Here is a 27518-nt window from a genome sequence, read left to right on the forward strand (position 1 = left end):
GCGGCGTCGACATAGATTACAACAGTCGAATATCAATATTGAAATGAATTTCCAATATCAGCATGGCTACAATTTACTTATGTACATATTCTGTTATGAACTAAAACATCACATGTCAAATAATTAAATATTATCTGTTTATGAACGTTGATATTCATAATTGATAAAGAGAAATGAAATACTAATGTTTGACGTTTCTCTGCTTGTCATTTCGACTTATTCTTATCAATATTAAAACGCTATATGTGACGTAAGCAGAATAAACATAACGTGGATACACTACATAATTTATCGAATAAAATCAACATTGGCAGACTTTCGAAACTGCCACAAGGCAAACCACCTGTTGTTAACATAGATAATAATACTGGTAGGTAAAATTATGGATAATAATATACAATTCCTCAATGGTAAAATGTAGGCCTAACAAAATATTAAATTTTGTCAATAGCTAGCCTTCGGAGTTGCATGCCCTTGAAATACAAATGAGGTTAATAATTAAACAAGAACTTAAAAGGACGGATTATATTTTAAAGTGGCTTTGTGACACCAAATCAAAAATAAACATAAATCCATAATTAATCCATTTGTAGTGAAATAAAATAAACATCCTGATTGCTTATGATTGGCAGTTTCGATTGTAAGATTAATTCTGTAATTGTAATAAATAAAATAAAACTCCTGATTTCTTTATGATTTCAGAATGAGACGTGGTTACTTTCGAAACAAGGTCATCTGTATCTACATAATTAGTTTAATTAATATAAATATTTATATTAATATTAAGTTCGTTTTTATCTTCAAGTCTATCTAGTAAGGTCAGGCGTTACCAAGGTTCAATGGCACTTGAACAAATACAATATTATTATTCTAGTTTTTATTCTAATTGAATTAATACTATTGTTTGGAGGGTAACAAACAATTGATAAGCTCTGTCTACAACTAGTTTGACAAAAAAAAGTGTGATGTGCCCAAATATGGTAGTGATATGTCCAAATATCGTAGTGATATGACTTCATCATGTCCATATATGGGCACATCACATTCTTTTTGTCACATTCAACCAACGACAAATTTTGATCACTCGAACCAATAATTTAGAGAATGTTGCTGATATGGCCTCAACCTTTAGTTTTCGATTTTCCGCCTAAAAGCAGGCACTGTTATAAACGCAACGACGAGGCGCAACGCAAGTAACTTGACCAATCACAAGCGATGGATAATTCGAACAGTCGCTTGTCATTGGTCAACTCGCTTGCGTTGCGCTTACGTTCTTGCGTTCTAGCTTTAGGAGGCCTATCGTCTAGACTATAGTTTTCAGTTTTCAATATAACAAGCAGATGTTTTATCGTTTCGTTTGTGAATGTTGTTATTCTATGAGTTTCACTGGACCGTAATAACCTTTTTAATAGTGCGTTGATTGGTATTGACGGCTGCCGAGAACATTCAACTAGTAGTTACTGTAGTAGGCCTAACATATATCTATAACCTGCAGTAAGCGCCATATACTGATAACAGCGGCGGATCTAGGGGAGAATCTAGGACGAGAGGGGGCCTCGCGAGCGAAGAGAGGAAACCCAGGGGAACAGTGGAAGTCATGGGCCCCAGTGGAAGCGAAGTTTTGTTTTTGTTTTTAGAAATACAGTAAAACCCCTCATTTGGGTCACTGTTCTATCCAATAGGGTCACTTTTCTGAGTGAAACAAACGAGTGAAAGCATATTTACGTACGGAAACCCCTATTAGGGGAACACTTGTTAAAAAAGTCCGACCGATTATCTTTACGTGTCCCAGATTCTACTGTATAAATGTAATAAATAAATGTATTATTAAGGCCAATAATCTGTTTAATAACTAAGAACCATTACATAATCGTTGTCAAAGATAGAAAACACTGTCTACTCTATCAAACTAGTTTGATAAAAACGGTGATGTGCCCAAATACGGCAGTGATATACCCAAATATGATATATATGACGTCATCATGTCCATATAGGCACATCACTTCTTTTTGTCACATCATAAGTTTGATAGTGTAGACAGAGCTTTAGAGAATCAGCTAGAACGAATATAAACGTAGTTAAATTCTAGAATTAATTATTAAATTCCTGGAAAGAAAAAGTCAACATGTTTGTGATGTTATACATTGCTGTGGTTTACTATGCTTATTTTCACTACTTTTATTAACCACCCTTGTTTATCGACTGTTGCGAATATTTGGATAATTAACCTAAAAAAAATATTTTGATTTTGAATTACGCAACTTGCGATTTGGTCGTGAAGGTACAGTTCACCGATTTCTTAAGACTATTTTAGCAAAAAACTACATATATACTCTTTACCTAATCATTTATCGTATTTTACATTAACCATATTTTCAATTTACTAATACAGCCAATACGGTAACTTATCATGGAGCAATTCTACTAATGTACTATAAACAAGAGGGCGTCCCGTTTAGTGGATCAAAACATGGCTGACACTATTAACAAAACAAACTTAATGGACCACCTACAAAGTACAAAAACAAAAGGCAGGTAAAACAACAAGCAGAATAAAATACAAAAGTTCAAAACATCGAATCATTTAGGTGTATCATTTCAAAAATTAAGAAAAAACTGAATCGAGTTCGATAAAATATAATCAAAATCGCGAATGAAAGAAATGAATATGTATAAAGTAAGTAGGCCTACGTAGAGACTAAATAATTTATAAATCCCTTTTAAAAATCTCTGTCTAAACTAGTTTGACAAAAAAGTGTGATGTGCCCAAATATTGTAGTGATATGACGTCATGGGCACATCACATTTTTTTGTCACAAAGTTTGATAGTGTAGACAGGGCTTTAGAGTGACCCCATGCCCCCACATTTATCCTATTAAAAATATGAATCTGTTATCCTAGTTGTCAGTACTTTACTTGTTGTTAGCCTTATCTATCGCTAGACCTACTTATCTTTATACTACTTTACTTTGCATCAATCATAACTTGCATGACACCACTTCCAGCTTCAGGATGACAACAACAAGATTATGTTTCAGAGTTTACGGTGATATTATAAACACTAGATAATATAATAATCTTAACAGCAAATTGACAGAGTATGAAATATGCCTTATCCGTCCATTTAAGCGTTGGTTCATACGTGGACGCAACGACGTAAGCCGCAACGCATGCGAATTGATCAATCACGAGTGACAGTTATGATTCATCGTTCCTGATTGGTCAATTCGCTTGCGTTAGGCTTGATTCCTATGAATGTAACGAAATGACGTAGGCGCAACGCAAAGTGACACTGAGCTGAGTTCGGATTGGTCAAATTACTTACGGCGGTGCGGTTATGCTCTTGTGTTACGCATTGCACTGTGTTGCGTCAGTACTCTAGCAAGCGATCATATCGCGAAACCATTGTTTATGCCCATTTCGTATCTTTTTTTTTTAAATGCGCCGCCAATAAGGTATGCGGATGCGTTAATAGAGAGCCATACTGAAAAACACATTCGGTATGTCAGTAAATACACGTAAATTTGTGACAACGAAACACAATTGATTTACATTTCTAATTACCAAGTACAGTACTGTATATAATAGTTTGCATCACTGTACGCAGGCTATGCACACAGTGACTACTTGCAATAATAAACAATATCCTTACTTTTGTATATACTTTGCAATAATATTACCAATACATATCGTGAAATAAGCAAGAACGACTATCTACCTTCAGAATCAATACTTCTAAACACTGAGTTCACTTAACGCAATAATCGTATTTACCTGTACAGTTTTAATCCTCACTTACCCTTTTAGATTTAATCTCCTTACGCTAGCTTCAATCTCCTCGGGAGAATATTTGATGAGAATTAAAACGTATCAGCTCAATTGCATGAATCGAGTTCATCCACAGAAAGAGACATAAATAAACGCTTCAACCTGTCATGATTGAAGCAAAACGTGATGTTCATATTAATAGATGATGATACACAATAATAAAATGCGAATGAGAACATTTAGGCCCTGTGGCGTAGACGTGTTTGTATCGTTGGTTAGCGCTCACAGTAGGTTATCTTCGTAATAACATATATAATTTCATCTTCATAATTTTAGGCCTACTCTCGAGTCTCGGTTTCTATGTTTTCATCTCATTCCTCCGTTTGTCAGCGTCATCCGTGACGTTGCTACGGAGATCACTATTGAAGGACTATTGTCAGATTCGTCATTTTGTTTGGTTCCTACTAGGACGCAACGCAAGGACGTAAGCCGTAACGCAAACGAATTGACCAATCAAAAGCGTTGGATTATTCCAACTGTTAGTAGGAGACATGCTTTATTCCATAAATTCGTCACAATTTCAAATACTTATAGTATGATAATTATGTATGTACGGTCGTGACAAAGCTACGTTACCGGACGAATTATATTATTATCCATCGTTAAATAGGTTGAGGCGTGGATAAGGAATACTTTGAGTAAAAACCGTAGGCCTACTATTAATTTACTTTCAGCGCGGCACTAATGGGCTTCCGTAAAAACAGGCTTAATAAATCATGACGGTTGCTATGGTTAATCTAGTATGATGTTTAAATGTAGTTTTCTTATTTATTGTGTTTTGCATATATCGTAGGTTAGAAAAAAAGATAATTGTTGACCCAGCCATGGCATCTAGGGGCACTAAATACAAAAAAAAAAAACAGACTCGCAGCATGCAAGAGGATGACGCATGATGAACAAGAGGAGCAAACCAGTTCATGATTCACCAACAATTAGACTCTCGCAATAACATTGGTATTTACTTTACCAATTATATCATTGCGAGAGTCTGGTTGTGTGTAGGATACCATGAATTAACACAATTTTATCAATCTTTTGATGTTGTGGTTAAAAAACATGAGTTATCCCAGTCTGAGGCCGTTTTGTATCAATAAAAATCATCCTTTAAGTATATGTCATATATCTCTACAAATTAGGCCTAACTATTATACACATGAACAAGCATCTGAGCGTACAGCGTTTGATTTGGCAAACACGTTTTTTATTTTTGTGTTTTATGTGGAGCGAAGAGAGAGGATTCATGTGTGGGAGTTTTTTAATATTGTCCATGAAAAAACAATTACGCAAAAATACAGACTGAATACTATTATTGAAAACACACGCCACACACAAATAATATTGAGGGCGCACTATTCGTTGGTTGTTCGATAAAAAAAAACATGGCAGAAAAAGAAGAAAAATCGGCTGCTTGTACTTTTGTGTTTAAAAAAGGCCGCAAGGGAAGAGCAAGAAAAAGGAAAGTTAGTGACAGTGACGAAAGTAAGAATGTCGGATATCCAGAAAGTCTTTGGTGTAGAGTACTAGGTTTTTATGTAATATAGGGTTATTGCTAGGCCTCACTCACTCACTTCGTCCCAGGCCGAAGAATCGTATCAGGACAGGCTGACAGGGCCGCATCGTCCCGCTACCAACTAGCTATGCCTAGGCTAGGCCTAGGACTACTACTAACTAACTTACCCTAGTTAGGCCTAGCTAGGCTATTTCCCACGTCCTTTTTGGGTAAGGCTTTGTTTTTGTGTCCCAGGATTTGTTCGGGGAAATTAGGCAAAGTAATAAATTAATAAATAGGCCTACTAGTAGAGTCTAGGCCCCTGCCTGAATAATAAAATCATTAAATTTCTGTGGTGCAAATTTCAGTAGTAAGTAAGTATCAAAATTGAAATTAAGATGAATGATAAAGTCTGCTCCTTTTTAAACTATAATAATACAATAGGACCTATCTATATACATAAATTTCCATACACAATATATACAATATTTTTATTTTTTTTAAAGGTAATGATGGTGAATCTACTGTTGTGAGACGAGAAAAAGCATCTGGATTGACTAACCCAATGATACAGAAGGTAGAATAAATTCCTACTACTAATAAAATGCAGGCTTAGGGTTTATCAAAAATGTCGATCTGTTAAAAAGCTGGCGAGTTAACTTTCTATGTAGATAGGAGCACTGTTGTACTTTGCATCTGACAGATCTATCTCGTTCTGTAGAGTTCAACAATAGGCCTCCAGCTCCTAATTCCAAATATTACCAAAATAATAAATCAGTGAAAAAGTTCAGTAACTTTATTTTATTTTCAAATGTATTTTGTTTCAGTTTCACAATTGTGCAGCTCATCAGCTTCCCAATTTCTTATGTTTTGTGTTCTGCCTGTTTCATCATTTTATTTTGATTAACCCTGACAGTGACCTCCAGTTACAGTAGTGTTTGCTAAATATCTCAGTCCTGTAGTGCCCTATGAATTGATTTATACTCCAACTCAATTACAATCCATGTAAAAGTGTATTTTTACAATGTTTTTTTAGTCAAAAAAGTCATATCGAGAAGAGGTGAAATACAGCGACGATAGTGATGAGGAAAAAGGTCATCAAGTGAATTACAGATCAACAAAGTCAGCCGTATGTATTCTGTTGTCAGCAATAATAATAAAACAATACATACAATAACAACATAATACATAATAATAGTCTCTTTCAATCACTGCCCTGCTAGAAGGCATACAATCTGTTGTCAGCTTTAATACTTTATTGTATGTCAACATGAATTTCCTTTTGGACAAATAAAACTATGAACTATGTGTTCAACATGTATTTCAATGTTTGTTTTCACTACCAGATGAGATCATCTGTGTACCTAGTCTAAAGTCATTCAAAGAAAAGATGAGGACTCTACCCTCAGGAATGAAGGGTCAATTATCAAGTAAATGTTTTATAGATTCTATGAAATCTCTGAAATAAAATGAATGCTGTTGGTGATAGTACTAATTGTGGTGTTGATTATAATGAATTTCTTTGTTAGAAATCTGAAGGACCAGATGATAGAGGAGCAACATCAACGTATCAGATTGATACTGACAACCAGGTGGACGCTAGGGCAATATTTGAGAGACAAAAGGAAATAAATGAGGTAATGAGAACCAAGTTAAGCCCACCCTGGGGCAATATTTGCAATGCTAATGCAGGTCAACTCACTATATATTCAGTCGGGTATCCAACATTTGTTGGCATTTACGGAAATTCAAATCCAGCTTTTCTCACTCATACAAAAATTAATAATTGTAAATATAAGTAATTAAAAAGTAAAACAAATTATTGTATAAATCTACCCTTATACCTTGATGTACATTATGCACTCTGTTTTATTCCAAAGTACAAATTTGAATTTTAAGATGGATAAGAGTATTGAATCTGAATTTAAACAGTAGTTACTGTTATTTATTAGGAGCTAAAGGGAAAAGAAGATGATAAGATATATCGAGGAATAAACAATTATGCTGTTTATATTGAGAAGAGAGACACAGCACAAGGCAATGCATCTAGTGGACACGTTAGGTAGGTTGATTTCAAAGTCTCCTTTGATGTTATTCTTTCGTCATTTGATTTTGTTTATTTGTTATTATGCTCAGCTGTACATTTATCTGCTTATCAATTTTACTACTACTAATTATATCTACTGATTATTTATTTCTTTATTGTTCTTTCTTAAAATATATAATTGTCTTAAGGGTCTTTCACACCTGTTCCGGAATGGTTCCGGTCCGGCGCCGGCAAATTAAATCAAACTTCAATGTCACAAGATTTTCATCTTAGGATTCTGCCTGCCCTTGCCCATTAAAACAATTTTTTTTATTAATTGTCTTTTGGACAAAAATAAATGTTTTGAATTTAATTGAATTATATGCAAGCTAGTGTGAACGCAGTTTTAGGAACAAAATTCAAGTGTTGTTGGACCTGATTTTGCATTTGAAATCGGTACTGTGTAGACACATACAGTACATACAGTTATTCCATGCATACACATAGCTCACTTTTATGTAGCCTTTATCATAGTCCCTGTTTCATTTAGGAAGGGGCCAATGCGTGCCCCAGCAAATCTACGAGCAACAACCAGATGGGATTATGCACCAGACATCTGTAAAGATTATAAAGAAACAGGTTTTTGTGGATTTGGCGATAGTTGCAAGTTTATGCATGATCGATCAGATTACAAGTTTGGTTGGCAGTTGGAAAAGGAGTGGGAGAGTGGACAAAGGAACCAGGAGGAAGGTGAGATTTTTATTTATTTATCTAAAGCTCTGTCTACACTATCAAAATTGACAAAAAAGTGTGACGTGCCCAAATATGGTAGTGATATGCCCAAATATGGTAGTGATATGACATCATCATGTTCATATATGGGCACATCACATTTTTTTGTCACATGAAGTTTGATAGCGTAAACAGAGCTTTAAAATTAAGACAACAAATTTAAAAAATGTATCTTGTCTAAAAACATTGCCTGTTTTACTTTGTTTTCTTTCTTTAAGATCCACATGCATATGAAATTGATAGTGACGATGATGAACTTCCCTTTAAGTGTATCATTTGCAGAAATTCATTCACAAATCCAATTATCACAAAGTAAGTACGGTAAACTCTTAAGCTCTGTCTACACTATCTAACTTTATGTGACAATAAAATGTGATATATATCGTTTCGTAATATTTATTCAACCAAAATAGTACATATTTTATTTGACATACATTTTAACATAATATTGACGACTTATTTTGGTTAGGATCTGGTTTAGTAAAAAACTTCTCTCAATCAGACCCCTCACAAAACAATATATAAGAATTAGTTAAATAAGGAAAAAGGTAAACGCCATATTTAAACTTCAAATTATATAAGTACATAATGATGTCATATCACTACCATATCTGGGCATATCACTACCATATCTGGGCACATCACACTTTTTTGTCAAACTAGTTTGATAGTGTGTGTAGCTTTATGGTACCAGATTCACTGTAATTTAAGAAAACTCTGGTTTTCTTTGTTTTTCTTTTTTCCCTTCTTTGTTTTTTGTAAGAAATATTTCTTGTTTATCATTTGTTTATAGAATATGTTTAATTTTCCAGATGTAAGCACTATTTCTGTGAAAAGTGCGCCCTCAAACATTACAGGAAGTCAAGTCGTTGCTTTGCTTGCAACACGCAAACAAGTGGTGTTTTCAATCCTGCTAAAGGTTAGCTACATTCTACAATAATGATTTATATATAAGTCCACCTGAGATATTAGCCCACCTGAGATATTAGCCCAGCTGAGATATAAACCCACCTGAGGTATAATTGGCCGTATTCACCTATCACAATTGGGGTAAGAAAAACATCCATAAAATCGCATATCTTGTGATTGATGGTAAATATGGCCACTGGTCTTCGGTTATAAATCACCCTTGCACATTTGACCCAATTTAGAAGGTCAAGGCTGTAGTGTGTCAGTTTAACAGGCTATTTAAAAAACCTATTTTGCTGTTATGGTATGAAAAAAAAAATAATAATTATTAAATAATTATCAAAATTATTAGTATAAAATAATTGAATTGCTTTTTACTTGTCTTCAGAATTAATAGCAAAGTTAAAAAAACACAAAGAAGAACATGGAAGTGATGTAAATGAAGATTCTGATGAAGGATGAACGCTGGGATTGGGAAGGAGTGTAATGATATAGTGTGCTGTAACAGACACAGCTATCCTTAAGTGATATTGATATACAGGTAGCAGACGTAGCTATCCATCCAAGAGGGGTGGTTGTTTATGCTTCAGAGATAGGCTGGAATTCAGGAATACTGAAGAAAAAAAGAGAAAGAAAGATCAATGAAAGCATAAATGGTTATATTTACTAAAGATACTTTCACATTGCGCCTGGACCTGGCGGCCTGAAAAAAATATCATGATTGCGAGCATGCAGTTTACTGAATAGAATGATTTGAAAAAAAAAATAGATAAAATATCTAACAGTAAAAATACTTTGTTGAGGGAAAGGCACGCGAAACTATACAATAGATATTAGTTAATAATTTAACAGACAAATTTCTTGTTTCTGCCTTTAAAATAAAATATTTATTATACGAGTACTTTCGACTCCTTTGTTTTCTAGTGTACTCTTTTTCTATATGTATTCGTCTTTTACCAATATTCTATCAGTACCTGATGATGACCTATGGTCGAAAGTACTCGTATAATAAATATTTTATTTTGAGGCAGAAACAAGAAATTTGTCTGTTTTATTTTTATACATGATCCTGCCTATGCAGCACCTATTTCTTTCCTGTTAGTTAATAATTTACTGTAAATAAATGTAGATTATTTTTACATAACCTTTTTTGTCTTATTTTGTTGATATTTTTATAAACTTTGTTTTGAGGAAATTGGAGAAATCTCTGAAATACATTGAGTTTGTGGAGTTCAGTGGAAAAATAATCACCTCCCTATTTATTCAACAACTACGAAGTATATGAAAGTTGTTTGCGAATTTCAAAAGGTGGAATTATTGTTCTGATAAACTACAAAAAAAGATGTTTTGAACAAAATACAGTAAACTGATGCGGAGCCGGCCAAGTCTGGGGAATTCCATAAACCTCGTTTTCGCCACACAGTGACGTCATTCAATGTTTTCAAACAAAGTTGAAAAGGGCATCCCCAAAAATGGCGAAGTCGGCCTCGGTGGAATTCCTGCAATCTCCGCTGGGTAGTGTACTAAATATACTGCCTCATGGCCACGAAAAAGCATTAAGACATGCTTTCTACAATGCAGCTGCATTCGTGTTTATTCTTGTTTTATTTTCTGCTGGAATTGCCGTGTATTTTGTCCTAGAAGCTTTCATTCAGCCGCTGCTCTGGGCCGTCCTCTGCGGAACCGTCCTTTTCCCGTTCAAGTATGCCTTAACCAAGCTCGTTCAACAGTGGCTGACAGGCCTAACTCAGTCAGGGACTCCGCTGTTTGTTGGTGCAGTTGCTTTGCCTATTCATGTGCTAGATTCTTCATCTGAGGGCCTAGCAAATATCTTTTCAAAATGGCTGAAGCCTATCATTGCACTTACTGTAGGATTGCCGTTGTCTTATTTAGCTTATTATTTTCTTGATTATGTTTGGTCTGGAATTGAGGGTGCTTTGTCTTTTGTAAATGATGTTCTTAACTATTTTAGTGCAATTTGGGTAAGTAACAAAGAATTTAGGTTTGTTTGCATATGTTTTGTATAATAAATATTATTATTTGTTCACATATAGGCCTAGCCTAGCATACTTTATTATTTTAATTTTTATTTTTTAATTTGTCAATTTATTAATTATTTATTAATTTTTAAATTAATTGGAAAATGCTTTATTTGTCTGTCCCCAGAAAACTCCCAAAACCATACACCAATAGATGCTAACAAAGAAATAAAAAAACTTTTTTTTTCTTCACAGGTATTGACAATATTCTTAGGGTATATTCTATTGGTTAGCTTTTGGTGGAATGAGGCATCTAGGCCCATTCTAAGTGCCTTGTCTGTACCAGTATGGGGCATTTTACTCATCTTCTTCGCCACGATGGCTGGTCCATACCGGGTCAGTTTATTTCTTCTCGTACTAATCGTCATTGGAATTGGTCTGAGTACTTACATGAAGGAAAAAGCAATGGCAATAAATGGTAATTTCATATGACTGGGTTTATAAAAAGTGAAAATAAATAAAATGATTACTATTTGTCTAACATGACATGTGCAGTAAGGTAGTAGAATTGAGCTTAAAGGATTGCGTTTAACCTGATTTCACACTTTGTCGCAAACACAAGGACGTACACACAGGCATCCGTGGGAGTGTGCCAGCATGCGGACAAGATTAGCATTAATTAAAAGACCTGTTTATTTTTTAAAAATCTGTTTATATTTTAAAAATAAATAGATGTTTATTTAGTATTAAAGTTAAATCTGATGGTAGTTAAAATGTGTACATTTCCAGTATTCATTAAAATTTTCAAAAATTAAATGATTAATAATTAATTTTTTTCAAAAATTTATTAAAATGACAATTCATAGGACTACAGTAGTAATGTTCCTTTGTAAACAGACCCTTTTCATTGCAATAATTCTTTGCTTGAAAAATAAAATTAATCTTTGTGAAGAAAGTATACAAACATCAAGGGTAAACTTTAAAATAAGAGTTTCATTATCAAAATGACAGTGAAGCGAGAGTACAATTAACCAAAATAAATTTTTGACCCAACAAAGTTTCCCTTTAATATTGGTGTCCCCTAAATAGGGGTTGACTTTAGTGTTAAAACATACATCCTTTCATTTCCATTTCTCTGAAAGGTGTCCCCTTAATAGGAATGTCTCCTGAGTAAGAATATCCCAAAGTATGGGTTCTACTGAATTTAATTGATTCAATTTATAAAATTTCTCAAACAAAAAGACATTTTAAAAATTATCACAACAATAATTGTCCAGTATTGAAAACTGTAAGTTGGATAAAAATAAAACAAAAATAATTCATTAATTTTCTTTAGAATCCAACGTAAGTTCTTGTAGTCTTGATGATAGTGCAGCAACCTCAGGAGATGTATCATCTGTGGAAGAGCCATCGGAAGGTGCGCAACCTACGACCCTAGAACAAGACACTAAAGTAGAGACTACTATAGATCAGGATTCTACAGGTAATGTATTTCTTGCAGTTAAAAGATGTAACAATAACATACTAGTGTAGTCTAGTAAAGTTTTCAATGTCTTTAATACCTCTTTATCACTAGAAAAAAAAAGCTGAACTAAGATATTTCACTGGGGTGTCCAACTCATGATCTCTTGTATTCATAGAGCTATATCAAAGCTGAATTCTTCCTGGTGAAGTTCTCTTGTCTAGGCAACGTGGCGTTCCTTTCCAAGATAATATTGTTAAAAAGAGTATAAACAAAGGGCCTTGATTTATGTAATGTTCGTATGTCCTTATCATAGCTACATTATAATGCACAGTTTAGAAAAATATGTGCCAAAAAGGCTTTGAAACCGCTTAATCAATTGACATTTTGTTAACATTGAATGGAAATCTTTTTCATTAGATGGTACCCCGCGACCTTTGGGCTTGCACATTCCCAAACGCACTGTGTCTGCGCCAGAGGTCACCACCAGCTACAATCCTGATGGTGCCTGTAAAACTAAGAAACATAAAAGGAACCTAAGTATGCAGTACATCATCAGTCTGGTGTGGATGTGTGTTCTTCTGGAACTCTGGATGCACATGTGGTGGCTCCAGCTCCTGCCACTCCCGGTGCTCGTCTGGGTTGTGAAGAGACTGGTGACAGAAACTGGAGCCTTTGACTTCTTTAAACAAACAGTAAGTTTGATTATTTTGAGCTTAAGGCCAATTTACACAGACGAGTGGTAACGGTAATAATAATATAGAAACTATGTTATTCCTTATGACCATTTACACAAAGTGTTGAGCGGTCAGGTGGTTCTGTAGCACAATCTACGCAGGTTTCTGCTTACCGTTACCACTTGTCTGTGTAAATTGGCCTTTACAGAAATATCGCAAATTAATGAATGAACTCTATCCCAAAATGTAGAAAATAAAAATTCTGGTATTTTCTTGGAACACTAGACTAGATGGTAGTATAGAATTTCTATTAATATAGTTTTTTGGAAGATTTGATTGAGGATTTTTTTATGATTCAATTTTACATAGATTCATCAGCGTTGGAATACAATGCGTCAATGGGTACGTGATCGTGAAGACGCTCTTGTACCGCACTATGTGCGAGGGTTACTCTCGCTCTTCCTGCAAGGAGACAAGAAGGTTTGCATCTATTTTTGTTCTTAAGTTGTGTGGAGGTTGTTGGTTTTGAGTCCCACCAGAGAATTACTTGCAAATTGTTTTGCAAGTGTTCTCAATGTACTTAAAATACAAATTACGTCAGAGTAAGGCAAACATCTGACCAATTACTCAACTCCCTGATGCAAAGTTACTCCACAGTAGTTAAAATACAATTATCGTCAAAGAAGTGCCTGAATAAATAATGAGTTTTAAAACGGTTGTTTTTCTTTCAACTTTGTTTTCAGATGATTTCAATCTTGTCAGGATCGTTAGATAAAATCATCAGTATCTTCATTATCTTGTCTGTGTTTGTTACCGTCATCTTGGGAGTTTTCCTGCTCTCAATCCAGGTATGAATTAACAACAGCAATAAACTATGTCGTCGCATTCACAAAAAAAGAATTAAAAACATTAAAAATGAAATACATAGTAGCTAGTACACTTTACTATCATACAAAAAGATTTGAGTTCAATTCCCAATAAGAACAACTCCCAGGCTACTCAGCTGTACATGAGTATCTGGTTGAAAAATGCTGGAAAGGAACTGGCCATCCTACCACATAATGCAGAGGCTTATAATAAGCTCCTACTCATTCTCTTACAGTTCAGAATGTATGGGACAAGTCATTATGTCAGGAATCAATATTTAAATTTATTATCAAAATACACTATAACAATAATTGATTTATTCAATTTATTAATTGTTTTGTCTCAAGATTCAGCAGGAGAGTATGTATCTTGTCCAAGTATCCGGAAGCCTCATCAACGAAACTGTGTCAAATCATCCTGAACTGAAAACGTACGTTTTTAAATTTTAAATGCCAAAAAAAAAAGATAAATATGTAATTTTTTTTTTAGTAGAGCACATATCATTTATTTCTTCTGACAAAAACAAAAGATGAGCAGAAAAAAATTGAAAACAATGACGCAGAATTACCTAAATGTTATAAAAAAAATAACAGTTTAGGTGCTCTCTTTAGTAGAGCACATATCATTTATTTCTTCTGACAAAAACAAAAGATGAGCAGAAAAAAATTGAAAACAATGACGCAGAATTACCTAAATGTTATAAAAAAAATAACAGTTTAGGTGCTCTCCACATGTTTGTTAACTTATTAGTCACAAACTCTAGTAATTGGTTGACTAAAATTGACTTTAATGTTGCTCATTTGCATACAGGTGGCTACCAGGTGCAGATGATATGCATTCAGCTGTAGATTCAATGGTTGACAATCTTCACCATCATGGAAGAAAATGGATATCAACCAAGGTAATTAAAACAACAGTTTGTTTAGTTTCTTTTGTGGTACTATTTGGTATGTTGCAGCAATTTAAAGGCCTATTTACACAGACGAGCAGTAATGGTAAGCGGAAAACCACAGACCTTGTCCACGTAGAATCTGTATCTACAGATCAGACAGATTTCCGCTCAACTGCCCGTCCACTCCGCGTTTTGTATGATGGTTATATTAGATCATCTATACAGTAGTATATTTTCCCCTTACCATTACCGCTTACCGTTACTGCTCGTCTGCGTAAATTGGTTATTTCACAAACAATACTCTAAAAGAAATCATCAAATTGTACTTTTTTTACATTTTTTTTGTCAGATTCATAATACTTTCCAGGGGCACATAGAGGACGTGCCGTTTCTTGAGAAACAAATTTTGGAAATCTGGGATGAAATGTATGATCAATGGGCATCGAAGGTAACTCATTTATTCTTATTTATTTGCATGATATATTAATTCTAATATTACTTTAATGTATTCAATGAGTTTCAAAGATAAATCTCTTATTTGCATGATATATTTAATAATTCTATATTTGTTAAAATTATATATTAATTTTAATGTATGGTCAATGGGTATCAATTATAACTTTTTTTATTTGCATGATATATTTAATAATTCTATATTAATTTTAATGTATGATTGATCAATGGGCAGCAAAGATAAATCATTTAATTGCATGTTATATTAATACTATATTAATTTAATGTATGGTCAGCGGGCATCAAAGATAAATCTTGTATTTGCATGATATATTTAATAATTTTATATTCTATTTTAATTTAATGCATGATCAATATTCAGAAAAGGTAAACGCATGCGATATTTAATAATTCTATATTAATTTAATTTGTTATCATTTTGAAATTAATCTAATAAATTAAGTCAGGGCTCCCTAGGAAGCTCTGTCTACACTATCAAACTAGTTTGACACAAAAATGTGAAGTGCCCAAATATGGTAGTCATATTCCAAAATATGGCAGTAATATGACATCATCATGTCCATGCACATCACATTTCTTTTGCCACATAAAGTTTGATAGTGTAGACAAGGCTTAAGAAAAAAAACCTCACAAGTTTGTATTGTGTAATATATATAATAATATTGAAAACCCTTGTTCAGAGAGAAATTCAGCGAGCACCGTACTGCAATGCCATGCTGTCCAACTTATGTTTAGTTAAATTACAGAATATATATATTTTTATGAGTAGTACTTTCCACACAATATAAAAAAAAACAATTTTTAGTGTATCAAAAACAGTATAATCTATTTTGTTTGTAGAATGTGACTGGACCAGAAGAGTCTAAGAGGTCAGAAGTGGTGACCTCATGGAATAGTGTGATGAACTCTTTCAGCAAGTTTGATAGTCTGCATCTAACTGGATTGATGACGTACGTACAAGATAACATCGAAACTGTCAGATCAGTAAGTATTGAAATGCGCCCTCACTCTTCTTCAGATGAATATATGTTATATCATTATTCTCTCTAGTATATAACTCTTTCTACACTATCAAACTAATTTGACAAAAAAAAGTCTGATGTACCCAAATATGGTACTTATATGCTTAAATATGTCCATATATGGGAACATCACATTTTTTTGTCACATAAAGTTTGATTGTGTAGACAGAGCTTAAGATCCATACAGTAAATATTAAAAAGTGCCCTCATGCTTCTTCCATTATCATTATCGCTCAGCGCACCACCACACCAACATATTTCTTGACTGTTGCTTTAAGCGCAGTTGCTATAATCAAAGTGAAGCCCATAAAAGTCATTTAAACTTCCGACTTTTTAATGCACCAGTCAGTCCCCATTTTTCACTTAATTTTTTCACCTAGTTTTTTTTCACTTAATTTTTTAACTTAATTTTTTTCATTTTATTTTTTTCACTTTATTTTTTCACTTAATTTTTTTCACTTAATTTTTTTCACTTTATTTTTTTCACTTCATTTTTTCAACTAATTTTCCTTAGATTGCTGAATCGGTATGGACAGTGTTAAAAGGCAACATTAACATTGTGTTTACCATTTTAACTACAAGTATCTCGCTGGTGTTTGGAGGTGGAACTGCTCTTCTTAATTTAGTCATCTCATTTGTAAGTATTGACATTCAGTATTAAGTTTTATTGATACTAATAAAGTATTAGTACATGGTACAAGGAATTGCTGTAGCCAAGTGGTTAGGGCGTATACAGAAAGATGTGGGTTTAATTTCTTATCAGAACAATTCCCAGTCCACTCAGCTGTAAATGAGTACCTGGTCGAAAAATACTAGGGTGGATTACGTGGCATGGGAAGTTACAGGCCACCTTACCACATAATGCTGAGGCTTAGTACAATGAGCTTATTCTCCTATGTTCAGAATGAATATGGAACTACTGTAAATGGTATAAATGTAGTGGAGCTGTAGCTTGGTGGTTAATGTGCTTGCCTTCCAATTCTAAGGTCCAGGGTTCAATCCTCCCCTAGTGCCAGGGTTGTAACTCACGAATCTTTCAACTCCACTCCTTAAGCATCAAATGAGACTTATTTATAAGCATGATAAATTATAAATATTTTATCCATCTTGTAATTGGCGAGCTATTCAATGTTGGATGTTTATGAAATAAAAAAGAAAATTAAAAAAATATGGGACTACTGTAAATGGTATAAAAGTTAATACTCTTCTATTTCAGGTTATTTTTATGACTACTTTATTTTACCTACTGAGTTTTAGTGGTGATCAGTATAAACCAATGCAGTGGATTTCAGGGCTCACCCCAACAGGGCAAGATAGCAACAAGAAGTACAGTGTGGCAGTGGAGGAAGCAATAAGGTAGGCCTCCATGGCAGAGTACAATCCCAGGGGGCCGAGGTATGAAGTTTTAGGAAAATTAGAGGATTGCACTTGAGTTGTATTAACAATGGGATTGACCAGAAGTTTTGTTTCCAAATTTATCACCTTATTCTCTGTATGTATCTCCACATATGGCATTATCTACCAAGTATCATAAGCACATTGTGTAATACAGTGTCATATTGTATCACATGTGACACCAGTATCATAGGCCATAAGCATAAAACTCTGTCTACACTATCAAACTACACTGTATTTCAGAATTTGTTATAGATACAGTACAGATTTATTGATTTTGTTTTATTTTAGGAGCGTGTTTGGAGCGTCAATGAAGATGTCCGCTTTCTATGGTTTGTTTACATGGTTTACTCATACGTTATTAAACATGAGGATCGTCTACATACCAGCAGGTAAGTGAAAATAACGTGTTACTTACAAATTAAAGTAATATACTGCATTAATAAATATTTATTAGTCAATTTTTCCAATATTATTGCAATCCATCCTGATGATCCAATTTAAGAAGAAAACGTTAAATCACCTCTTTCATTATTTGGAGTTTTATTACCTCATGCCAGAATGTTAACTCAAAAAGATTTTAAAGAATGGTTTCATAGCTGTATGGGAACATACCTTTTTGCTGAGGCATATGGTATTAATGAAGCATAAACAAACAGTGTTGTGATTAGCGCCTTGAGCACTTTTAGTGGATATGTGCGCTATATAAATTGTTATATTATATTATATTATTATATAAAAATGTCCATATGTCTAGGTGTAGGTTTGCGCCTTCTGCCCTTCTACTAAATATAATCAGTGCATTTATTTGCCATCTAAAGATTACAGTATATACAATATATTCAACTGTATTAAATAAAATTAGAAGAGTGAGGCCTCTAGAAAACTTAACATGATCAAAATATACATGTAAAATTAATTGAGTATTCATGTTATAATTTTATATATACAGTACTGACGATTTTAATATAGTAGTGATATAAACAAAAATAGTACAGTGAGCCCTCTAGGTAACAGTTCATATAATATATTTATCTTGCATACCTGGCACAAATATAACAAACATTTTTTCAATATTTCTTTTAAATTTATATATTATACCAACAGTGCAAGCTATTGTTATTCACTAAGCATATTAAAAGAATTTATCATAATTTTTACCACTTATTTTACTTTCTTATTTTTCTCAATAGTGTTGGGTATGTGCTTGGGTGCAGTACCGTTCCTGGGCACGTACTGGGCCGCTGTGCCTGGCATGATTGAACTACTCGTAAAAGATCAGAAACTACTAGCTTTTGGTCTCCTCATCATTCACATCTTACCTTCAAGCTTTGTTGACACAATTATCTATGCTGACATCAAAGGGTACATGCATGTTTTTTTTTCAATCATATCCAACAAATGACAAAATTGGCAATTACAGAATGTCTTAAACTTAAATTTGTGATACTGTTTTGGGAGAACATTCCTGTTATTATGACAGTTCTTACCTGATTCTTGGTAATTTATACAATAAAATAGGCAAATGCTGTGATACAGTGTCACCTATGTATCACATATGACACACATGAAGCATGGAAGTCTAATTTTATACCTTCATGCATGAAGCCTAACCTAACCCTAATAATGTTGAACATATGTCACACTGTATTACAAAATTTGCCTACTGTTACCTACATTGGGCATATACAGTTCAGATGATCAGGTGCAGATTTAAACCTAGGACCCTAGATTAGTAAGCAGTCACTGAGCTACAGTGCTACTATTGGTATTTTAAACCTTAACTGAACCTATTGGTATGAGATTACAGTAGGATATCTTTGTTTTTCTGTTGTCGATATCTCTAGTTATCATGTGCGTGCATTGCCATCATTTTTTGTTTCTGATATCAGTGTTGCTGCTTGTGTGTATGGGGTGTAGTGTTTGCTTTAGTAGATTATATCAAAAATATCCTGCCAGTGAACCTGAGCAGTTTACTTATTCCTTGTGATTACATTCCACTTATTGTTTGATAAAAAGAATTTATCATACTTTGTTGTACATTTCACAATCCAATCAATGAATCGATCTATCAATTAGGTATCTCATTTGGGGGGTGTGTCCCTTTTGAAAATACAATTAGATGTACAATATGATATATTTCACAATTATAATTCCTATACAACTGTATAGATAAAGTAGAACCTCTCTCTTCATTCAAGAGACACTTTCCTATGAAGGACAGGACAGCAATATATGTTTTAACACAACAGCCAAAACAATTGGTTGGGTCCCAACGGTTTCCCCCCAATAGAGACCCTACTGTATTTACTGTAGCCAGCTTTAAAACTTTGGGGTTCGTGCTGTTTTGAAACCCAACTTCCAAACCTAGAATAGAAATATTGGGGATTCAAACCAAAGACCCTGTATTTATAAGCAGTCATTAAGCACCATGCGACAGTGCCATATGATAATGCTGAATCTAGAAATGTTGTAAAATCCCATACAAAATGGTAATAATAATACTAATGTATTCTTAGTTTAGTTACTTGGTTTATGTTTTATTTACAATATAACTATTTTATTTTCGTCCATAGAGGAAGTCATCCATACGTAACTGGCCTTGCGGTTGCCGGTGGTATCTATTGCTTCGGCCTTAAAGGTGCTATCATTGGCCCGATGCTTCTGTGCTTCCTACTTGTCGCATTTAAAATCTACAGTTCTGTTATCAACTCGCCACCGCCCGTAACGCCTGCTGTCGAACAATTAGGACGAACTTTCAGGAGGGGCATTCACAGGTAAGCGTTTTCTCTATTGGATAGATCTTGGAATTATTAGCCAGGGTTCCGTGGAGGCAAAGTCAAAACACCATTCCATGATTCCACGCCTTAAGATGAAAGTAAAGTAATTAAAGCAGCGCTGAAATATGCACACTAATTTACTTTGCGACAGACAGACCCCCCCCCCCCACCCCTCTCATTCCCCACACATCACACGCCACACCCCACATCTCCATCTCCTCTCCTCCCATTCCCCCTCCTCCTCTCCCTCTCATTCCCCACACCTCACACGCCACACCCCACGTCTCCATCTCCTCTCCTCCCATTCCCCCTCCTCCTCTCCCTCTCATTTCCCACACCTCACACGCCACACCCCGCATCTCAATCCCCCTCTCCTCCCATTCCCCACACCCAACATCTCCATCCCCATCTCCTCCAATTCCCCACATCTCCATCCCCCTCTCCTCACATTCCTCACATTCCCCACATCCACATCTCCATCCCCCTCTCCTCCCATTCCCCACACCCCTAACCCTAACCCAATTCCACACACATATATTTGCCTTTTTTTGTGTTGTCTAATATAATTTTCTTTATAATGAAATAAAAATATAGAATTTCACATTGTTAATACAGTATTCCATTTTCATTTTTTCAAAATAAAATAGTGAATAGACTTAATATTATAATCCATATTTTACATAATTATACAGAAGTTTGCTAATTTAATTAAATCAAATTATTCGGTAGCATTTTTTCTATCAGTATATCGATGCATAATTATTTAACCGAACGTTGTATTTCCAATTTAATTCAGTAAAAAAAAAAATATCTGTTTATCATTCAATAAAAAAAACTTTAATTTATACAGTAATCAGTATTCATCATCGGGAAAGATTATGTCAAAATATCGTGTCTGACAATGGCGTATATTTAATTGCTTGTGTTGTATTATGGATGTTTCACTTTTTGCTGTATTCATGTTGCTCTATACCTTACATCACAACCAAAATTAACCCTCGGAATGAAACAATGTTTTCCTCATTAGGGGTTCGCGATAGTGTCAAAACATATTTATTTATTAACAATATTTTACAAGGGTGATACAATAATAGTCAAAAAGACTAGGGTATAATAGTAAATTAAAAAAAAATACATAAAAGTAACAATATGATAAATCGTCCTTCGTTCATTTCACAGAAAAGTGTCCATTTAATAGGCTTGCCCCATTTAATAGGCTTCCCCCCCTAACATTTTTATTTATTAAAGTGTTGCGCATTTAGTCAAAAAGACTCCATTAGCTCCCTTTAATAGTAAAGTGTCCCTTAATAGGCGTGTCTCTGAATAGGCGTGTCCCTTAATAGGCATTCCCCCAGAATAGGTGAGTCCTGAATAGGTGTTCCCCCTGAATAGGCGTGCCCCATGCCGAAGGAGGGGTTTTACTATTATGTCGAAAATTAAATGAATTTACGCTATGACAAACAAATAGTTAGTAGAAATGCTAATGTTTATAAACAGTGTCCATAATCTGTAGTAAACTATCTACAACCTAGTGAGTTATTGATAATTTTAACTTATTTGGGTCAGTATTAGGTCAGTATCGGTCACACAAGATTAAGGTCAATATTCGTATTTGTAATGACCGATTTCTATCGAAATTCAGTCCATCCTTTTTCACCGCACACCATTTTGTGAGTTGAAACATTACCAATTTGAAACATCTCAAAATAAACAATATTGAGTCTATAAAAAGAGATGTCTTTATTTTTGTTTACTTACTACACTATCAAACTTTATGTGACAAAAAACCTGATGTGCCCATATATGGCATGACATGATGATGTCATATCACTGCCATATTTGGGAATATCACTACCATATATGGGCACATCAGGTTTTACAGTTCATAGAACATTTTCAGTGTTTTTGTTCACAAAAATTGAGGTCTATTTTTTAAAAACTTTAAACTCAACTTTCTGTAATTTATAGACAATCTTTAAACAAACTTTTCTTGAACTTTTTTGTAAAATTCATTTAAAATTGTCAGTGTTTTTGTTTTTGAAAAACAGGAAATCTTTAAACCACAATCTTTTACTTATTGTTTGCGGTCTTTTCAAAGCAGTTTGCAAATAACCGAGTTCAATTCATGCATTTACTTTACATTTATTACAATTTCTGATGGTTTATTCATCTTTTGTTAAAGACATAACAAGATTATAACATTATTATTGTAACTACGGTAATTATTTGAATAAATGATTTTTGAGGTTTTTTATTGAGCATATACATATTACAATAATGCTAAACAATAGAGCCAAAGCTAGATACAGAGCGATATTGTTGTACCTTTTTATTCGTTTTTATTGCATTTTTTAAAATGTTATTTAAATTGTACAATACTTTTGTAAATACAACGTTTTCAGCCATGCGGCTACTTGTTGTAATAAATAAATTAAAAAAATGGGTCGGCTAATTTTTAAAATTTAAAATGGTAACATAATTATATACCCACTGTCCCACCCTGATGTGTCAATATCCAAATGAATTTGAACCATACCACAAAAGCTCCAGTGGTCTAATAGTAGTATGTCAGCATGTCAAGCAGAAGATTCCGGGTTTGAATCTAGGTTGGATCGCCTTTTTCTCATTCTCACAGATTTAATTAATTTTCAGTATATCACTGGGAGGCTTAAGGTTTCATTATATAGTCATATCTTGTATGTGATTTATATATATCTAATACTCAGTACACAGAGCGGTCATGAAATGAGTTTGAAATTAAAAATATCACCTAAATTAAATCAATCACAGCCTACAGTTTTAGCCATTTGCTGCTTAAAAGATTATAAATTTGTATGACAGATAAAATCAACTTGTCTATAAAATTTCGGGTTGGGGGCGACTGTGAATCATCATACGATACAAAGAACGTCATTAAGTGTTTATTTGGGCTTTAAATGTCGTAAACATGACCATATTTGTATCGTCACTAACAGTTCAAATTTGTTTTAGATATTGTGTAAATATCTCAAACCCAATTGTTACGTGCGGTATGTAGCATGCCCACTTTACCAGATGTGATAAAACATATACAATCAAATCTATCTCTCGTTCATTATAAAATAATATTTGCGGGTCAAAGGTTATATGTACACTAATCAAAAGGTTAACTCTGGTTTGTGAGACTACCAAAGAGTTTATAAGATTGGCTAATCTGTAAACTCTTTGGAAATTACATAACACCCGATATTTCTATTGTAAAATGTTGATAATATTTCCATACAACTGTCAGTGGTTGATATTGATGAGTTTGATTGTGATTCAATTCTGGGTCAATTCTAAAGTTTAATATGCTTTTTATTTGATAAATAAATGTTTATTATTTGCTTTTTTTTCTCTGGATCATAGGTCAGATACGATTACGTGAGAGGTATGGGATTACCATGAACATAGGCAATACCAAATTATAGTGAATCTGATCATTAAAAGATAAAAAGATGGGCAAGGTATCAGTCAGGATTATTTCTGCTAAAAATAACCGACAACAGATGATTAAATATTAAAACATATTAATAAACAGTAATTAATGTTTTTGCTGTGAAATATATTATTTATTATTATATTATTTTATATTAATAGATTATTTTGATATAAATATATATTATAGTACTTTAATTTAAGAAGAATTTAAACAATTTGATTTTTAATATTAATATATTTTAACTTAAAAATGTAATTGTGTAGTATTATTGCTTACTCGCTTACTCAGAATTTTGTTTGTCTAAAAAATGTAACATTTAAACAAATAAAAAGATTTTTTAATAGAAATACCGCATGAGATTAGTTTTCTATCCTAAATTTATTTTAGTTTTGAAACCCTTTTTAACAGTTGCTATTATTTAAATGGTTATATTTATCTGGTATAATATCTTTTCTCATTGCCAATCACCATGGTCACCATCAAAATTTGCATCATTTTTTCAGTGTATTTTAATGAAAGTAAAGTTATGGGGGTATCGGACTTTTCAAATTTGTAATTAATAAAATTAATCAATTTAATTACAAAATACATATTCATTTCAATTTGTTTCTTTTCAAACTCAAATAACGACGTCATCATTACGCCTGGGGCGTCATCCGCGCAAAGGTACGCTTTCTATTATTTATCATTGCGTTTAATAGTCTTAATGATTTACCTTAAACCTTCCGTATGATCAACGCCGTTACTACAGGCTACCATTAAATCTAAATTAAATATGATATTTTCAACGTAAGTTAAATTTAATATAATTGAGGTATTTTGTTGTGGGAATCTATTTGATCCAGTTATATTGTAAAGGTTAATGTGGAGCGCAGCTAGACGATTGCATTGGTTAAATTTAATCTTTCTGTAATTTCGGAAGACTTATGTAAGGAGAACACGTGTAAATTCTCGAAACCAATCTTCCCTGATATAATCGAGGACTTAACGTTAAAATCGAAATGGAAAGACGATGTGGCATTAACCGCGAACGAAGAAAGCGAGTGAAATGGAGGAGGGATGTTAGTGGGTTAAAGAGAATTGCACATGCGCAGTGAATGCACTAATTGTAATCGAATTTAGAAAAGCAAATAATTTCGAGTAGCACATCAAAGTAGGGCTTACAGTAAAGCTTGGTTCTCACTAGCGACGCAACGCAAGGACGTACGCGCAACGCAATGACGTACGCGCAACGCAAGGACGTACGCGCAACGCAAGCAGTTGACCAATGACAAGATGTTCGAATAATCCATCGCGGTATAAAAAGGTTAGTCGGTGATAGGGGCTGTTGTAGACCTATTGTTGTATTGTCCGGGAAAGATTGTATTGTTCGGAAACATACAATAACAGACAAAGTTCAATCGTAGGCCTAAAGGATAATATAATTATGTTTTATGAACTTATACTGACCTAATGATGATAATTAGTCTAAATATAAAGATTGGATGTACTAGATGGGAATATCAAGTACCTCTTACGCGTCATTAAAACGCCATAACTTTTATAACAAGTAAATACGTTATTTGTTTTGTGCTTCAACTGAAACAATTCTGAAAGGACAATTGAATCGTATATGTTTACCATTTCTTTTGATTGCATTGAAGAATTATAGAGAAAAATAAAAGCTTCAAAATGTACATGGTACAGGAATTTTTTTCTTTCGAAAAATGGTCAAATATGTATTGAGGTAACATGCGCAGACCACTTTATGCCAATTTTTGTAAAAAAATAAAAGGGTCGAAAATTTCCTTTTTTGCGAAATATGGCCAAATATTGTTTAAAATACATATTGAGGTAATATGCTCAAACCACATTATGTAATTATGCACATGCTAATTTGTAAACATATAAAAGGGTCGAAATTGGTACAGGGATTTGTCAAAATGTAAAAAAATGCCCAAAATATCTTTTTAATTTTCAATTATTTTGCAATAATATTGCCATAAATGCGCATGCGTTATCATCATCATCATAGTAACCAGTTTTGTCGAAATTTGGTCAATTTTCGAAAATTTCCCTGTACTATAGTACAGGGATTTTTTCAAAAATGGCCAAAATATCTTTTTAAAATTCAATTAATATGCAATAATATTGCCATATATGCGCATATATTTCGTTATCATCATCTTATAGAGTCATAGTAACCAGTTTTGTCAAAAATTAAAAGGGTCGAAATTTGGTCATTTTTCGAAAATTTCCCTGTACTAATAGCACAAGGATTTTTTCAAAAATGGCCAAAATATCGACTTTTAAAAATTCAATTATTATGCAATAATATTGCCATAAATGCGCATATATTGCGTTATCATCATCTTATAGAGTCATAGTAACCAGTTTTGTAAAAAATTAAAAGGGTCGAAATTTGGTCATTTTTCGAAAATTTCCCTGTAGGCCTACTATAGAACAGGGATATTTTCAAAAATGGCCAAAATATCGACTTTTTAAAATTCAATTATGCAATAATATTGGCATAAATGCGTATATATTGCGTTATAATCATCTTATAGAGTCATAGTGACCAGTTTTGTCAAAAAATAAAAGGGTCGAAATTTGGTCATTTTTCGAAAATTTGCCTGTACTATAGTACAGGGATATTTAAAAAAATGGCCAAAATATCGACTTTTTAAAATTCAATTATTATGCAATAACATTGCCATAAATGCGCATATATTGCGTTATCATCATCTTATAGAGTCATAGTAACCAGTTTTGTAAAAAATTAAAAGGGTCGAAATTTGGTCATTTTTCGAAAATTTCCCTGTAGGCCTACTATAGAACAGGGATATTTTCAAAAATGGCCAAAATATCGACTTTTTAAAATTCAATTATGCAATAATATTGGCATAAATGCGTATATATTGCGTTATAATCATCTTATAGAGTCATAGTGACCAGTTTTGTCAAAAAATAAAAGGGTCGAAATTTGGTCATTTTTCGAAAATTTGCCTGTACTATAGTACAGGGATATTTAAAAAAATGGCCAAAATATCGACTTTTTAAAATTCAATTATTATGCAATAACATTGCCATAAATGCGCATATATTGCGTTATCATCATCTTATAGAGTCATAGTAACCAGTTTTGTCAAAAATTAAAAGGGTCGAAAATTTGCGTAGGCATATATATTGCGTTATAATAATCTTATTAATTTATTTCATTTTTCGAAAATGTCCATGGGTAAATATCGACTGTTTAAAATATGTATTGAGGTAACATGTGCAGACCACCTAATGTGATTCTGCGCATGTCACATAATGATAAGTATAGTAACCAGTTTTGTAAAAAATAAAAGGGCCATTTTTCGAAAAAAACTGTCTGTACTGTTGGATATTTTCTGGATTTTTTAAAAATATCGGCCTTACAAATTTCAAGTATACTATTATGAACATGTTAGCAACCTGAAAATCGCGTAAGCCAAAGAAATCG

General features: G+C 33.4%; 2 protein-coding genes across 3 annotated transcripts; both read left to right on the top strand.

Annotated features, from left to right (window-relative positions):
* Positions 1-5181: 5181 nt before the first annotated feature.
* On the top strand, positions 5182-10158 carry LOC144837935 (E3 ubiquitin-protein ligase RNF113A-like). Its single transcript, XM_078693271.1, has 9 exons — positions 5182-5307; positions 5824-5894; positions 6354-6446; positions 6847-6954; positions 7270-7379; positions 7894-8093; positions 8354-8447; positions 8948-9054; positions 9433-10158. Exons 1-9 carry the CDS (start codon positions 5208-5210, stop codon positions 9504-9506), a joined length of 957 nt encoding a protein of 318 aa, XP_078549397.1. The 5' UTR covers positions 5182-5207; the 3' UTR covers positions 9507-10158.
* Positions 10159-10515: 357 nt separating this feature from the next.
* Positions 10516-25642, top strand: LOC144837142 (transmembrane protein 245-like). 2 transcript variants are annotated; one of them, XR_013611442.1, is made up of 17 exons: positions 10516-11026; positions 11279-11501; positions 12360-12506; positions 12906-13180; positions 13532-13642; positions 13906-14010; positions 14377-14459; positions 14840-14930; positions 15271-15369; positions 16236-16379; positions 16932-17054; positions 17634-17773; positions 18104-18204; positions 19006-19177; positions 20389-20589; positions 23980-25274; positions 25313-25642. XR_013611442.1 is itself a non-coding variant. In XM_078692156.1 (16 exons), the coding sequence occupies exons 1-16, from the start codon at positions 10517-10519 to the stop codon at positions 23996-23998; spliced, it is 2544 nt and encodes an 847-aa protein (XP_078548282.1). In that variant the 5' UTR covers position 10516; the 3' UTR covers positions 23999-25642. The 2 variants fall into 2 exon arrangements, 1 of the variants encoding a protein (XP_078548282.1); XM_078692156.1 differs by having other exon boundaries at positions 23980-25642.
* Positions 25643-27518: the final 1876 nt, after the last annotated feature.

Source organism: Antedon bifida, chromosome 1 (assembly GCF_963402885.1).
Source record: "Antedon bifida chromosome 1, ecAntBifi1.1, whole genome shotgun sequence".
Classification (NCBI taxonomy): Eukaryota; Metazoa; Echinodermata; class Crinoidea; order Comatulida; family Antedonidae; genus Antedon; species Antedon bifida.